Below are 15,193 nucleotides of genomic sequence, written 5' to 3'. Positions count from 1 at the left end.
ATAAATAAATAAATAAATTTTAGAGACCTAAACCTACCTTTGCATATTCCCTAAAGGAAGGGTGAGCAACCATGCACATGCTACGCACCACACATATCCAACATATACACAGCTGCCACGTAATTCGTGACATAGTATGCTACACGACCATCTGCTTAGTGACCTTGGTATTACTTCTGCAACAAGGGACAATGGAAGCCATATTCCAAAATAAATCTAAATGCATAGACAATACGTCACTTAAGCACGCTAGCTATACATTACAGTTAGTTAGGTGTATTCAGCGGTGCAAATCACTTTGCAAGCGGCTCCGTTTAGGAAATATCAGAAGCTGTCTAATTCTATCCACACTAGAGACGCGAACGTTACAGGTAAATGGAAGACGTTCTCGTAAAGATAGCTAATTATCTAATGTTACAGCCAACTAACCTACAGATGATAGCACAACATGCGTAGTATTTGTAACAGACTAGACTAGTTAAACTGAGCAACATTCGACAGCAAGCGAAGTTACAAGCTTCCTGGCTAGGGATTGGAAATTTCAGTTTAAACTGCAAAAGCTTGCCAATAATAGATGACAGAAAATTCGATATGTAACGTTAATAAAACATACCAAATATGCAAGTGTTTGTTAATGTTGGCTAACAAGCGACTGTATACTAAACGTGCTAACTAGCTAAACGTAAGATCGCATCGAGCGAGCCAACAAACTTTCAGAATAGCACTCATACATTGATTATCATTAGTTAGTTGTACTCGGGCCCTAGCTTAAATTCATGGAAGTTTCTTGACGGCGTAGAAACCTTTGACTTACAAGATACAAGGGTGCGTATATTTTAAAGGACGCTTCAAGTGCTCCTGCGGTAACCTGCAGTGTCGAAACCGTGCACGAAGGGTTCCAGGTATGTCCAATTTCGTAGCAGTTGTGTGGAATTGACTTACTGAAGGCAGCCATGTTGGCTTGTGCTGAACCCGTGAAAGCGCGATCACGGCACAAGCCCCGCGCTGCACTGAGAGGGAAATTGGAGGAAAGGTCGTTTTCGGGTTATTATGGGACACTTGTAATGCTTAGAAACTGCCTTATCTTTTAGTTCTTTTTAAAAGAATCTGCGTATAACACATGCAAACACTAGTACAACCGTGACTATAATTAATTGGAAGGCAATAATTAAGTAATTTATCAATTAAATGCAACCATATGCCATGGTCCCCTTTTGGGAGGTTGTTAAATAGTGCAGTTGATAATGCAAGATAAGTAGTCCATTGTGTACCTACAATGAAGCAGAAGCAAGGAAAGGAACATGCCAATGACACACATTGCTCATTTATTTATGTAAATCTTAATTGAGCTAGTGAAGAAGCTCAGTCACCAGTGGATACCGCAGTGTTGTCACTCGTGGGATTTGAACTTCTAGATGTTTCCGTAAAGCACAGAACCCCAAACAACACTCAAACCTACCAATCAGATGGACTTTTCTCGACATTTCCCTTCTGAAATTTGTACATACACACACAACATGGACATTTGTTAGTCTTGCATGAAATCCCATGTCCTGTTCTCAGAACAAACCCAGCATGTAATAAAGTAAGATTAAAGAATAAAAATAGAACAGTTCCAAATATCTCTGAATCTCAGTTTTATAATTTTCTCTGCCCAGATTGTAGATATAGACAGATGCATGGTGATGGAGTTGGGTTTGTAGAAACCTAGCGAAGATGGAGCCACAGACTGCAGCTGAGTAGGCCCTACATGTGCTGCACACCTCAGTACATATAAATTTAGAAATTTAGAAAGGAATGGTTCCATGGCAGGGAGCTGCAGGTCCCAGCCATGCAACCATTCTGTGGCATTAATGTTACAAATCCCTTTATGCAGCACCAGAATGCAGCCACAAGCATTGTACCGCAGAAGTCTATGAAGCAGCCTATTTGAAGAAGTTTTATAAGAGATTATCATTAACAGCATCCAGGGATAGCAACGCATCCGTCCTTCCTTTTTGATTGCACTGCATGGCTAAGTTTCACAAAATATATCCTTTTGGGAAAAGGGAGGGGACAAACACATTATTCCCTACACAAGTACACGACACTTGACTGTACCTGTTCTTTGCCATTAACCATGGGCTGGCTGCGAGACACTTGGCTTTTGCTTATTTGCACACTTTGTGTCTCATTCTCTGCAGTTGATAGCATCACCAGAACATACTACATCGGAATTAAAGAAGACAGGTGGAACTATGCTCCGAGTGGCCGCAATCTAATAACTGGGAAAGACTTCGCTGAAGATGAGTGAGTTACAGTATGACATTTATATTGTTTATTTCACATAATAATCAATATAATTCAGGAACCCAAAGAACATTTATTACATGGATGTATTGTAATAAGGCAGATTTACAGTGCTGCTTAATACTTTGTGAAGCTTACATTAAATGTGTTTATCTTGTGAAAATATGTTCCCAAGTCAATGCTCTCTTCTGCATGTTTTGTCCTTCTCCCCAATATCGCCCAGGCTTGCCTCTGTGTTTTTACAACAAGGCCCACGCAGAATTGGATCTGTGTACATGAAAGCAATGTACAGGGAGTACACGGACCAAACCTATTCCAAAGAGGTACCTAAACCTAACTGGCTGGGGTTCCTGGGCCCAGTTCTGAGGGGAGAGGTGGGCGACGTCCTGGTTGTCCACATGAAGAACTTTGCCTCAAGGCCATATTCGTTGCATCCACATGGCATGTCCTATGAAAAAGACTCTGAAGGTAGACACATGCATGCATGAACACACACACGGGGAGTACTTTCAGGCACAGAAATACATTTCTAGCCATGTCACAGATAAATGTACTTGTTATGTTGTCTTGATTTTAGATGTTAGATTGTCAGTCAGTTATTTAAAAAGTTTGTTAATAAGATTTTAGGAATGTTCCAGTAAGTATTGGAATATCAGGTTCATTGAACATTGCTAACTTTCCCAGTGAAATTAACATGGATAGCTGCCCACTGTTTATTTTCTAAATAGAGTGGCAAAGCTGAATAGTATTTAAAGACTACTATGGCAATGTTCCTTATAACTTCAAAATAATATTCAAGTATTATATAAACAGCTTCACACCTTGAAAACATTTACCCTAACATACCAGAAATGGAACATAGTGGAACTAAACGTGAGCTGGGATCACACCTACTACCTACATACTCTTTTTCAGAAAAGTGTTGAAAATGAACTATATCTAGAATCTTGGCTTATATTTAAGAATGTAAGAGTATTGAATTCAATTCAATTTGTATAACCTTTTTACAAAGGCCTTTATCACAAAGCACCTCTTCTGAGATCTGAGCATGAACCCACATATTACACATCTAGTACAACACTGGCAAGAGAAAACTACCTTGCTAGTGTACATTTTTCGAGAAAAGATCAAGAGTATAACATTTTCATTGTCTTTTAGCATTTATTCCTCTTAACATTTCAATGCCTTTCCTTCCAATGTCTGATCTCCAATATGATATTATTTTTTATTCTTTTTGCCTTTGAACATAAACTCCATTTTATTGTTTTCTTGGCAGTAGAACATTGTGATAGCAATGACAAAGTTGCCCAATGGCAAAGTTGGCAGGAAATCTACTAAAATATACAGAGTAAATGGCTCTAATGTGTAAAGAAAGATTACAGCCAAGTGAATGTAGGTGTCTTTTACTTGGCTGTTTATTTATGCCCTGACACCTAAGTTTACATCTGTCACCCACATTCCACCTATTTACACCAATATTAACACTTACTATACCACACTTACACACAATGCTTACAAAGTGTTTCGACAGATTTGATCTTTAGATGCCAATGACCAGTCCCTTGAATGAGTAAGTGACAACATTATCCTCCTTATTCATCATTAATAAAATGGGGAAGGAACCTTGCAGAAGAAAATCTCATTATTATGTTTAGCCTGTTATTTTATTCAAAAAGAAAACTGCCCCCAAAGCAGCCATTTATTTATTTTTCGTTGTTGTTTCTGAATGTTGTGCTATAAACAGACATAAATTGGTGTGCATGTCTTTGAATGTCTTTAATCTAGCCTATTACTTCATTACTGCACTATATTGTCTATGTACATCTGTTGGACATCTGTTGAAGAGATCCAACTGTATACTGTGTCAGTCAGACGATTATATTTTATTCCGTACACTTTGTAAATGTGTAGTCAAAGAAATGCACTTCACTGAGTGCATTTCAGAGAAGTAACTGAAGTCATGTTCAGGTGCACAGATTTGTCATGAAATGGGTGGGAAAAGAAAAGAGGAGTAATTTAACATTTATCATGCAGCAATTTTGAAATGATTTGAGAGGATATCAAGTGGCAGTATAAAAAATTCATTTTATCTCCTAGCAGTATTCACAATGCAATTATTATTGTTATTATTATTAGTATTATTATTATTATTATTATTTTAATTTATTTTTAAAAACATTTTTATTATGTAATTGTAATGATAATCTGTTTGTCCAAGGTAGTGTCTTGATGATGACATAATGACATATGCGTTTGAGACTTGAGTGCGTCAGTCCTCTATGGGTCTGTGCCTCCCTGTGCAATTTTGTGTTGATTATGTAATAGTACGGTTTGTTCCAGGGGCTCTGTATCCTGATGGGACATCTGGAAAGCTGAAGCTGGATGATGCTGTCCCCCCGGGAGGAAAGCACACCTACATCTGGACTATCAAGCCCGAATTTGCCCCCGCGGAGGGGGACGCTAACTGCCTGACCTGGGCGTACCACTCACATGTCGATCCCCCTCGGGACATCTACTCTGGTCTTATTGGGGCTCTCCTTACCTGCAAGAAAGGTCCCAAGCCATCTACACACACATCACATCATGAGGTCATGAGATGTCAGCGTCATAGCTATTAGTATTTACCCCATTCAAACAAGCTGCTACTCAGTGCTCTGGCTATTTGGTTCCCTTGCAGGGTGAACTGCCATCCTTTAAGGAATTCATGAGTCACATTCATTGCAGTGCTTTCATGTAATAGCAAAAAATATGTTAATTATGACTGTCTCCATATCATGCCCTTTATGGCTGATAGTCAAAACAAAGTGGCAGGTCACACTCGTTCTCAAAGTATTTTAAATTTTACTATTATTAATGCAATTATTATTCTTAGTATTTTTATGCTTTTTCTTCGCAATATGGTATTCCCAATAATGTTCACACTATGATACTCATCACAGCCTCCACAAAAGCCTGTAATATGAATTTATGTGCAGTTCAATAGGCAAACTGAGAGTACTCAATTGACCAGCAGGGGTCGCTGGTGCATGATGAGATACCTTCTTCCTGGCTGGCTGAAGTCCTCTCTTCCTGGTCTAGCACCAATTGTGTGTCACCCTGCAGGGCTCCCAACCACAGTTGGTATTGGCATAGTCCAAATCTTAGGTCCATGCCCTGGAAAAGTTCTGTACCAGCTAGCCCATGGAGTTATTATTTGACTATTAGCTAAAAACATTTATCTTTAGCATATCTTCGTATTTTACTGGAGTCAAATAAAATAACAGATTAAACACTGACTACTGCTCCATAATTGTGTGCCACTCCCTTCTTTTATGTGTTCCCCTACCTCTGCTTTTTCCAGGCACCCTGCTGCAGGTACCCAGCAAACGGACCATGCTGAAGCGGAGAGACGTGGACCAGGACTTTGTCTTATTATTCACTGTAATAGAAGAGAACCTCAGTTGGTACCTAGAGGAGAACATCCAGACCTTCTGCTCAGATCCCAAAGGCGTGGACCCTGATGACGAGGACTTTCAGGAGTCCAACAAAATGCATGGTGGGTGGTGCCAGCCTCCTAATCACTCCTTTTGATGGTGTCCATTAAGTAGATGGTCAGTTTAAGGTCTGACCCCTATCACACTCTAAAAATGCCATCACCTTTTGCCCTGCAATGGTGGAACATAACAGTTTTTTTCTTACCAGGGGTAGGATGGGTTTAGGCTGGTTACTGCTACAGTTCCTTGGGTCACTATGACATTAGTTCCTACTAGCTACACACCAGGTGGCCACAGGCCATGAGTTGTGAAAACAGAAAGGTATATCTCGCCTCCATTTACAACTAGCTCTCTTCTTTCAACATGCAGATCCCCTCCCCTCCAAAGGAATCCCACCATCAGATTGAAGGAAGGTGGTACATACTGTAGAAGCTTCTTCTTTCTCCATCACTCTGCTCATTGACATTGTTCTTTCCTCAACCACAGCCATAAATGGGTACCTGTATGGGAACCTGCCAGGTGTGGAGGTGTGCCTGAACCAGACGGTGGCCTGGCACCTCTTTGGCATGGGCAGTGAGGTGGACATCCACTCTGTCGACTTCCAGGGGCACACACTGCTTAACCGGGGTCACCGTACTGATGTCCTCAGCCTGTTCCCGGCAACCTTTATTGCCGCAGACATGGTCCCCATCACCCCAGGAAAATGGCTGATGGGCTGCCTGGTCAATGACCACATACGAGGTAGAGGCAACAAAAGCAAAGATTCATTGTAGTTATTTCAGGACTTGACTGCTAACCAGGAGGTTTTTAAGCACAGGTAGAACAATACCTTTGTACCCTTAACACCTAACTTTTAGTAAAACTGTTTTTTTTTAGTAAAATGGTCATTTAGAATAAAAAATAAAAAAATAAAAAATTCCCATTTAAATAGAATCGTTTTAACATAAATGGATAAAATAATGAAAGCATAAAATGCATTCCTAAATGTGTTCATTAAAAAAATATTTAGATTTATTTCCAAGTCACAATGAATAGTGTGACTTGTCATTACATTACAACATTACAATTAATGCCAGGTCACATAATTCATAGTAACTTGGAAATAAATCTAAATATTTTTTTAATGAACACATTTAGGAATGCATTTTATGCTTTCACCCTTTTTAAGTGTTTTTTTTATTTTTTTATTTTTTTTAAACACTTAAAAATATTTTTTTGGGCATATGTACATATGGTTTCATTGAAAATTTTTAATTTACTTAGATCACTGTGTGGAGGCAGGCTTTCAAGGACTTGAACCTTACACAGGAATTTTCAGCGAATGTCCTGTACATTGTGTAATGTCTTCCCCTGGTGGTTGATTGTCTGTTTTTCTATCCATAGCGGGGATGCAAGCCTTTTACCAAGTTTTGAGATGTGGAGGAAAGAACACTACTGAAGCATCTCCTGATGGCAGAATAAGGCGGTATTACATAGCTGCTGAGGAACAGTTGTGGAATTATGCCCCATTAAGAACTGACACTTCAAATAATCTGTCCTTGGTTGATTCTGGCAGGTGTGGTGTAAAAGTCTTTTTTTAAATGCATTTTTAACTCAAAGGCGATTGCCCCCCAGTCTCTGTTTTCCCTGCATATAAATACATAGTGATGTAGGAATTATGCTGCATAGGTTTTTACCGGTATCTGTTTGTCTGTGCTCCCTTGACAGTCAGTCGGAGATTTTTTTTGGAAGGCAAGGGGGTCGGCTGGGAGGGGTGTATAAGAAGGCCCGTTATGTGGCCTACACCAATGGAAATTTCACCACCAAGGTGGAGCAGAGTTCTGCAGAAAGACACCTTGGAATTCTAGGTAAACCTGCTAGATACCGCTAGTTACAGTAAAAGATATGTTCTTAATACTTGTATGAACTGAGTTGACCCATTGTTATATATTCATATATATATATATATAATTATTTATTTTGTTTCATTTGATTTTCCACTTTTACATGAATACCTGTTTCAAGCATACACACACATGCACTTATGACATTTTAAGATGTTGATACTAGGAAATCATTGCACATACTGTTTTCCATCACCATTCATTTAAGACTAAATTATGGTCAAAGTGTAAGTTTTGATTATTGTTTTTCTGCCCCCTAATATTATGCAATGAGGGGGCAAATGGATGTGGAATCCACTGGATACCAATATAATGCTGACTCACTCCCCCAGGCCCAGTGATCCGAGCTGAAGTCGGTGACCACCTTCTGGTTACATTTATGAACAAGGCCAGCAGAAACTACAGCATCCGGCCTCACGGTCTTCAGTATGACAAGGCTTTTGAAGGCACCAGCTACCAGGACGGTGAGGCCCCAGACCCCTTCTGTGGTATCAGAGAATGTTTTATTGTGTTCTAATTAAAGGTATTAAACGAAAACAATCAGAAATACTAAAATAAAGTCTTAAATTTGAATGTGTTAAAGAAATCTCCTCCTGTTTATGTTTTTTATCATTCATTTTTATCTTCTCTTAACATCCACCCCATTTTTCATTAATGACTTTCTTTTATCATTAAAATGTTACGGCAATGATATAGAAATGCTGAGATTTTGTCTCTGTGACAGTATTGTGATTGAACTTTGCTTGTATGGATGCGTCTCAGGTGTTCCCAATGATGGAGCTCACGTGCGTCCGGGTGGCAAATTCACATACAGCTGGAGAGTGAAGGAAGGCCCCTCCCCCAGTGACCCAGCATGCATCTCCTACCTGTACTACTCATCCAGTGACCCAGTCCAAGACACCAACTCTGGACTGATGGGCCCTCTGCTGGTGTGTAGAAGGGGTGCACTGAATGAGAGTGGGTCTCAGGTAATTTCTTCTGCCACTTCACTTCACCAGAGGGCACATTAGCAGGATGGCAATAAGTCTTGGTTTTGTGGAACTGTTTGGTTGAAACTTATAGGGGTAGTTCACCCAAAAATAAAATGAAGGCGTGTTTTCACTTGCCTGGAGTAGTATCTGTCCATCCAGATAGTTTCACTGAAATGTGATGAATTTTCTGGATATTTGCTGTAGCTCACTCTAATAAAATGCACCTGGCGGGTCTATCTTCGTGTGGCCTCAAAGTGCCAAAAATTAACATTTGATAAACGCAGCAGCGACGTCCCTTTCCAAAAATAATCTCACGGTTACTCACGAACATCCACAGAGCTTAATTTCTGCATGGTTTCATCAGACTACTTCTTCTACCGGAGAACGCCAACTGTGCAGCCTATAACTACCCAAAGTCTTGTGCAGGCAGACTAGTATGAAACTTGAGTGGTGGTGACGTAACATTGGTGGAATGCAACCTTGTGTAGTTTCAATATAATTAAATGTTAGCAACTTACTTTATTAAAGCACATAACAGCTTCAAAATTCAAGGTTTGTAAGGTGTACAGGGCATAAATCTACTTAACACCCTGGTATCTGGTGATATTGTATCTAGTATGTGCATTCATATTTTCTTGAAACAAAAAGCTGTGTGTGGGCTGTGGAAGCCATTATATAGGAATGACTCTAAACCTTTGTTAGCAGCTTCTTCAGTTTAAGAGGAGATTCTGGACTGCTGGCTCTCTTTCAGAACACCATATTGGAAACAGCTAACAGTGTACATTAGATATAACATCTAGTATTGAAATGTTTGTCTGTGATTGTGTGCAGGAAGTGTAGACCATGAGATATGTGTGTTGCATGATGTGTTTCAGATGGGCGTGGACAAGGAATTCTTCCTGCTCTTCTCTGTGATGGATGAAAACCTCAGCTGGTATCTGGAGGACAATATCCGCATGTTTGGGACCAGCGAATCAGATGTGGAGAGTGAGGACTTTATGGAGAACAATAAAATGCATGGTACTTACATGAATTCTCCTTTACCAGTATCACATAATTCATTATCATGACCTTAAGTAAATATTAAGTAAATATTATTTTTACTTTATTAAGTAATGTTTCTTCAAACTTGTTTTTAAACATATGTTCTTGGCTCAGACACATTCCTCCACCAAGCTCTAACCAAGTACCCTCCAGATAAATAATTTGTTTTGTACCCTAATGTTTCAAGTAATGTTTTTGTATTGGGTAATATTATAGATTATACATGTAGAGTAGTATTTTATGACCTTGGTTTTGTGTTAGTTTTGCACTGATTGTGTTGAATGAAGCATTAGTAAGTCTGTTTGTGTGTGTGTGTGTGTGTGTGTGTATGTCTATGTGTGTGTGCCACACAGGGGTGAATGGACTGATGTATGGGAACCTGCAGGGTCTGAATCTCTGTGTTGGGGATCGGGTGTCCTGGCATTCCCTTGGCCTGGGCACAGAAGTGGACGTGCATGGGATTTACTTCAATGGCAACACCTTCCAGCAGGAGGGCATGAACAGGGATACCTTCAGCCTGTTCCCCCACACCAGGGTGACTGTTTCCATGCAACCAGACTCAACAGGTGGGTTTCCCTGTCACAAATGAGCAAGGAGAAAAGGTGGCCACGGCCCATCCCAGGAGTGGAGCTGCCACCTATGGGAGGCCTACTGTCTGTTTCACACAAACCTGTTGTAATTTCTGAATGAATATTACATGCTTGTAAGTTACTAACATGATTTATTAGTGAAGTAGAATTGCGGTATTCATTTTTGCCAGTCAGATATACTGCAGTTTGAAACCAGTCTGTGAATCATAGTTATGCATGCAGTACCGAGAGGACAACAGCGCATGTTGCATAAGTTCTGTGATTTTGGTACATATTACCTGTGACTGTGTACTCTGACCTCTGATTGGCAGGGACATTTGAGGTGAACTGCATTACCACTGATCACTACCTGGCTGGGATGAGGCAGCAGTACTCAGTGTCACAATGCAGAGGACGAAATGTTCCACAGGCTGCGGCCCCGCCTCCACTGGTGCAGTACTTCATCGCTGCTGAGGAGATCGAGTGGGACTACGCCCCCAGCAGAAAATGTGAACTACAGATACACGGTGGCACTGAGGAGAGCAGGTACTGCTCACCCTTACTCCTCCCCCTGTCTCACTCGAGCCTCACCTGAGCAGGTATATTGTACAGGTGCACCGTCTGCTGTCCCATCCACCTCACGTTGAGCCACGTTACTTGTGTACCTCTATTGGAGGTTCACCAGACCTGGCACATTTATATTGGTTCGATTTTCACCCCGGCTTTTAATTTAACCTGTAACACGTGTTTGCTCTGTTTGCTCTTTCTGCTCTGTCTCTTGCCTTGCTACTCTGTAAAGTGTCTTTGTGACTATGTAAAAAGCGCTATACAAATAAAATTGAATTAAATTGAATTGAACATAACTTTCAATGAAAGAACTTACATTTCATCTGCCACTCACATTCCCTCAGAGTGGGAACATTATAAAAAACACAGTTCATTTCACTTTCAGTCCTGGGAGCATTTTTGTGGAGAGAGGTGAGAATCGCATCGGCTCCAGGTATAAAAAGGTGGTTTACAGGGAATATACTGACACCACCTTCATGACGAGGAAACCAAGGTTACCGCAAGAAGAACATCTTCAGATTTTGGGTAGGTCTCCTTTTCATTTCATTGTCAAGAAACATTTATTAATGAAGTGAAGATGAATTAAGTGCATGCACATTCTCAACATAAGAAATGTTGTGCTTCATCTGAGCCAATCAGATGTATGGAGAAAAGAAAAATACTGACTCTTAACAAATATCTCTAGTTTAAAATTTTATGAATGAAAATCTTAAGTTGTTTGTGTGTATATGTGTCTCTTGAAGGTCCCATAATCAGGGCAGAGGTTGGAGAACAAGTTCTGGTCCATTTCAAGAACATGGCTACCCGCCCATTCTCCATACATGCCCATGGAGTAAAGACCCCTGCTGGTCAGCTATTTCCTGTCCAACCAGGTGAGAGCAGGGTGAGGGTTGATGTCAATCACATTCTCAAAAAACATGGCTGTATATAGTGCTTCTCACATAGTCACCATAAGACTGTGAAATCTCTCTTCATCTATCTATCTATCTATCTATCTCTCTCTCTCTCTCTCTCTCTCTCTCTCTCATCAATTACGTGCACAAGGTGGAATACAACAATACCAATGGGACTTTCCAGAAAGATCTGGTCCTGGAAGTTTAGACCCCAACTGCATCTCATTTGCCTATTACTCCTCTGTTGACTTTATAAAGGTTAGTAATCAATATAAAAGCATTGGCAGTTATAATTAGTATTTTAAAACTGATTACACAGTATGGTTCCATTTTTGTTTGACACAAGGGTGCTGGGGTGTCATGCAGTTGACAAATTGTGAAATGTGTGAAAGAAAACTGGTAGTAGTGGGAATATGTAGTGTTACAGAACAAGAAACTCAAATGGACATGTTTGTACTATTTGAGCATTCGGTACACTGTTCAAGATTGGTTCTGACTGGACAGCTGGTTTTATACCTTCTCTGGTCAATGGAAATGTGAGTAAAATCAAGACCCTATAGGTTTTTTTTTGTTTACAACATGACCAGACCACTGTTACTGATAGAAACTTAATTTCTGATATAGGACACAGCCAGCGGGTTATTTGGGCCTTTGGTGGTCTGTAGGAAGGGGACGCTGGACCAGAACAGGAAGAGGAGGGATGTGGACAGGGAGTTTGCCTTGCTCTTCATGATTTTCAATGAAAATCTCTCCTGGTACCTGAAAGACAACACCCAAACCTACCTGGACGAGGACCCCAGCACTTTCCCCATGACCGATGAGTTTGTGGAGGGAAATCAAATGCATGGTGTGACGCTGCAGAAGACTGCTTGTGATCTAACACTGGCATTTAAAATTCATTATTTTATTTTGCTGCAGACTGTGGTATATCTGATATATACCGTAATGGATGTTGTTCCTCTTCTCCCCTCATAGCCATCAATGGAAAACTCTATTGTAATCTTCAAGGGTTGACAGTGGTGCAAGGGGAGAAGACAGACTGGTATCTTCTTGGAATGGGGAATGAAGTGGATCTACACACTGTCCATTTCCATGGACAGGTTTTCATTTACAGGGTACTTTTCATTGGCCGGATTCCATGCACATACCGATCTAAATGAGCTCATTTCCACACATACCGTAGGCATTTCCATGTAATGCTTCATATATGATTATGCATGTGATTAAGTTCCTGGTAAACAACTATATTCACAATACCTAGTGAACTTCAGTGACTTGGAAGGTGAAGGGTGTTGGAGGGTGTCATGCATGTATATTTATGTTACTATTTGGTGATATATGGTTAACTCATGTAAGCTAAAAATGTTAAATTCCTTATTTTTAACCAGTTTGTTTCTGGTTTATTTTCTCTCATTTTAATTTGTGTGGTAATTCAGTTAGCTATGTGCAAATCTGTTGCGCACTATGCAACATTCCAATTTGGAATAGACCAATAGGATGAAGAGGCTGTAAACTGTCTGAAGTTTATGCAGGGAAAGACACTACAGATATATGCAATGTGCAAAAGTGAGTTATTGCATCAAATCAAACTCGGTCCCTCACCTATGGGATCTAGGTTCTAGATTGTCAACTTCAAATCAGTCATTGACTGGATATCTGGGTAGTGCTTATAATGGAGTTACATAGATCTTATGAAAGTGTTCACTAACAGTGTTCACTAAAAAAAGCTTTACACTGGAAGATAGATTCTTATGGAATAATATAGAGATGATTATGATGTTTGGTTTTGATTGTCCTTAGAATTTAAAACGATTAAATCCTCAAGGTGGTGCAGGCTGTATATGGGTCATAATTTCAGCTCGTGCAGCTCGCACTATCCTTTTGTTTTCTGTTGCATTGACATTCTTACCGCAGACAGACCTGGCTCACCGAGCGGATGTCTATGAACTGTTCCCGGGAACGTCTCAAACGGTGGAGATGATCGCAGAGAACCCTGGGACCTGGCTGCTGCACTGTCATATAGCTGACCATGTTTATGCTGGCATGGAGGCTGTATTCACTATCAAGAGCAGGGCAGGTACAGGTAAGGGCCCGGGCAGCAAAAGCACTGGGTGTATTATGGTCAGTGCTGGCAGTTGCTGTAGGAATGGAGTACACACTTTGAGAAAAGGGTTCTGAGCCTCCAGGGTTCTTGTCTTCACATGGGAACCATACGTCTTAATGGAACCCCCTATGGTAGGTGTGAAAAGTGTAGAAGCTCCCTGATTGAACCATTTTTCCCAAAATAGAACCCTTTAAATAGATGAGGTTCCTCTATGGAGACACAGAGGAGCCTTTTGGAACCCTTTCTTCTGAAAATGTACCTATGACACTATTCCACCAATCACAGGAACAGATTGCTGAAATAAAGGGGAAAGGGGTTCTCACTAAATCCAGGTTTCATTTGATCAGCCATTTTTCATAAAGTGTTTGAGCATCCATTTTGTATGTCTTTTTTTCAGTCTGTGTATCTCTGTCTGTAAAGGATTCAACCTTGTTTCGTATGACTGAATAATTTTTTTTTCTTCTGTTTTCCAGATGATAATTTCTCTAATAATGGTAAGACTACAGTTATGTTTAATTAGGCTGTTTGATGTGAATGTGAAACTGAGAAGAAATGTACTTCATAACTACTTCTTGCGATTTTTATATTGACAGGCTTGTCTGTGTTTTTTTGTTTCTTTCTCCAGCAGGTTCTGTACTGAAAATCTCCCTGCTTGGCCTCCGGTCAGAGGACAGGGGTTTTATGGTGACCCTGACGATCCTTATTGGCCTCCGTCTGATACTTTCTACACTTTTGTAGAAAGAGGAGGATTTTCATTTTCATTGTTGATGTCTAGAATTGGCATTATATAGCACATAGTAATAGATTTACAAAGAGTTGGCAGAATTAAAATATTAGCACATTTGTTTGAAGTTGACAAATGTTTTCATTCCATTGAAAATGTATTCAGTCACAAGAAAAGTATCCCCATTCTTGTTTTTGGGCACCCTTGCTGTTGACATACATTCACTTCCACCCACATTGCCCAATTGATTGTTTCCATTTATGCTACTCCTGTAGGGTGATCCAGTGTACACACTTGATATGATATCATGATTATGGCTGAAGTTCATCTCTTCAGGTTATAGGATTATCAATCCAGCTGTTCTGGTCTGAAAGAAGTATAACCAAAAAATGCTAAAAAGCTCTCCACAGCATGCTCTGGTATTTTCTGAGACAACATCAGATCTTGGTTGCTGTTCACCTTGATGTTAATCATAACCATACTGGTTACATTTATTTATTTATTTATTTTATTTTATTTGCCTTCTACTGTTGTTTTCTAACTGCCTTTTATTTGGTGATTAACAGTGATGCTTCTCTCTAGTCTCATAAAGGCCAATGATTATGGCCTATTAATCGTCCAAAAGCAAAACATTAAAAAATATGCCTTTACGAAAAAAAAAAAAGATATATATATA

General features: G+C 40.0%; 2 protein-coding genes across 5 annotated transcripts in view; one reads left to right on the top strand and one right to left on the bottom strand.

The window, feature by feature from the left end:
- The window catches only part of LOC118236526 (transmembrane protein 135-like), a 13,879-nt gene extending 12,879 nt beyond the window's left edge, over positions 1–1,000 (bottom strand). The window contains exon 1 of one of the 3 annotated variants that reach the window (XM_035434982.1): positions 815–1,000. In XM_035434982.1, the coding sequence (XP_035290873.1) occupies positions 815–955 (141 nt within the window). In that variant the 5' untranslated portion in view covers positions 956–1,000. Of the gene's footprint in view, positions 1–37; positions 177–814 lie in introns of those variants that run through there. The other 2 variants (XM_035434981.1, XM_035434983.1) reach the window with 2 other exon arrangements.
- On the top strand, positions 170–15,193 carry LOC118236524 (ferroxidase HEPHL1-like). Of its 2 annotated transcripts, XM_035434978.1 has the most exons (21): positions 170–371; positions 2,184–2,299; positions 2,513–2,757; positions 4,630–4,842; positions 5,630–5,824; positions 6,249–6,503; positions 7,146–7,317; positions 7,470–7,609; positions 7,978–8,109; positions 8,408–8,613; positions 9,492–9,636; positions 10,014–10,226; positions 10,562–10,775; positions 11,182–11,321; positions 11,540–11,668; positions 11,841–11,947; positions 12,314–12,536; positions 12,665–12,804; positions 13,604–13,772; positions 14,267–14,287; positions 14,419–15,193. In XM_035434978.1, the coding sequence occupies exons 2-21, from the start codon at positions 2,286–2,288 to the stop codon at positions 14,529–14,531; spliced, it is 3,186 nt and encodes a 1,061-aa protein (XP_035290869.1). In that variant the 5' UTR covers positions 170–371; positions 2,184–2,285; the 3' UTR covers positions 14,532–15,193. The 2 variants fall into 2 exon arrangements, with proteins under 2 accessions (XP_035290869.1, XP_035290870.1); XM_035434979.1 differs by lacking the exons at positions 170–371; positions 2,184–2,299 and having other exon boundaries at positions 2,531–2,612.

This window comes from Anguilla anguilla, chromosome 9, assembly GCF_013347855.1.
Source record: "Anguilla anguilla isolate fAngAng1 chromosome 9, fAngAng1.pri, whole genome shotgun sequence".
NCBI classification, from domain to species: Eukaryota; Metazoa; Chordata; class Actinopteri; order Anguilliformes; family Anguillidae; genus Anguilla; species Anguilla anguilla.
Note: the sequence above shows the minus strand (reverse complement) of the source record. Positions and strands in the feature narration are given on the sequence as shown.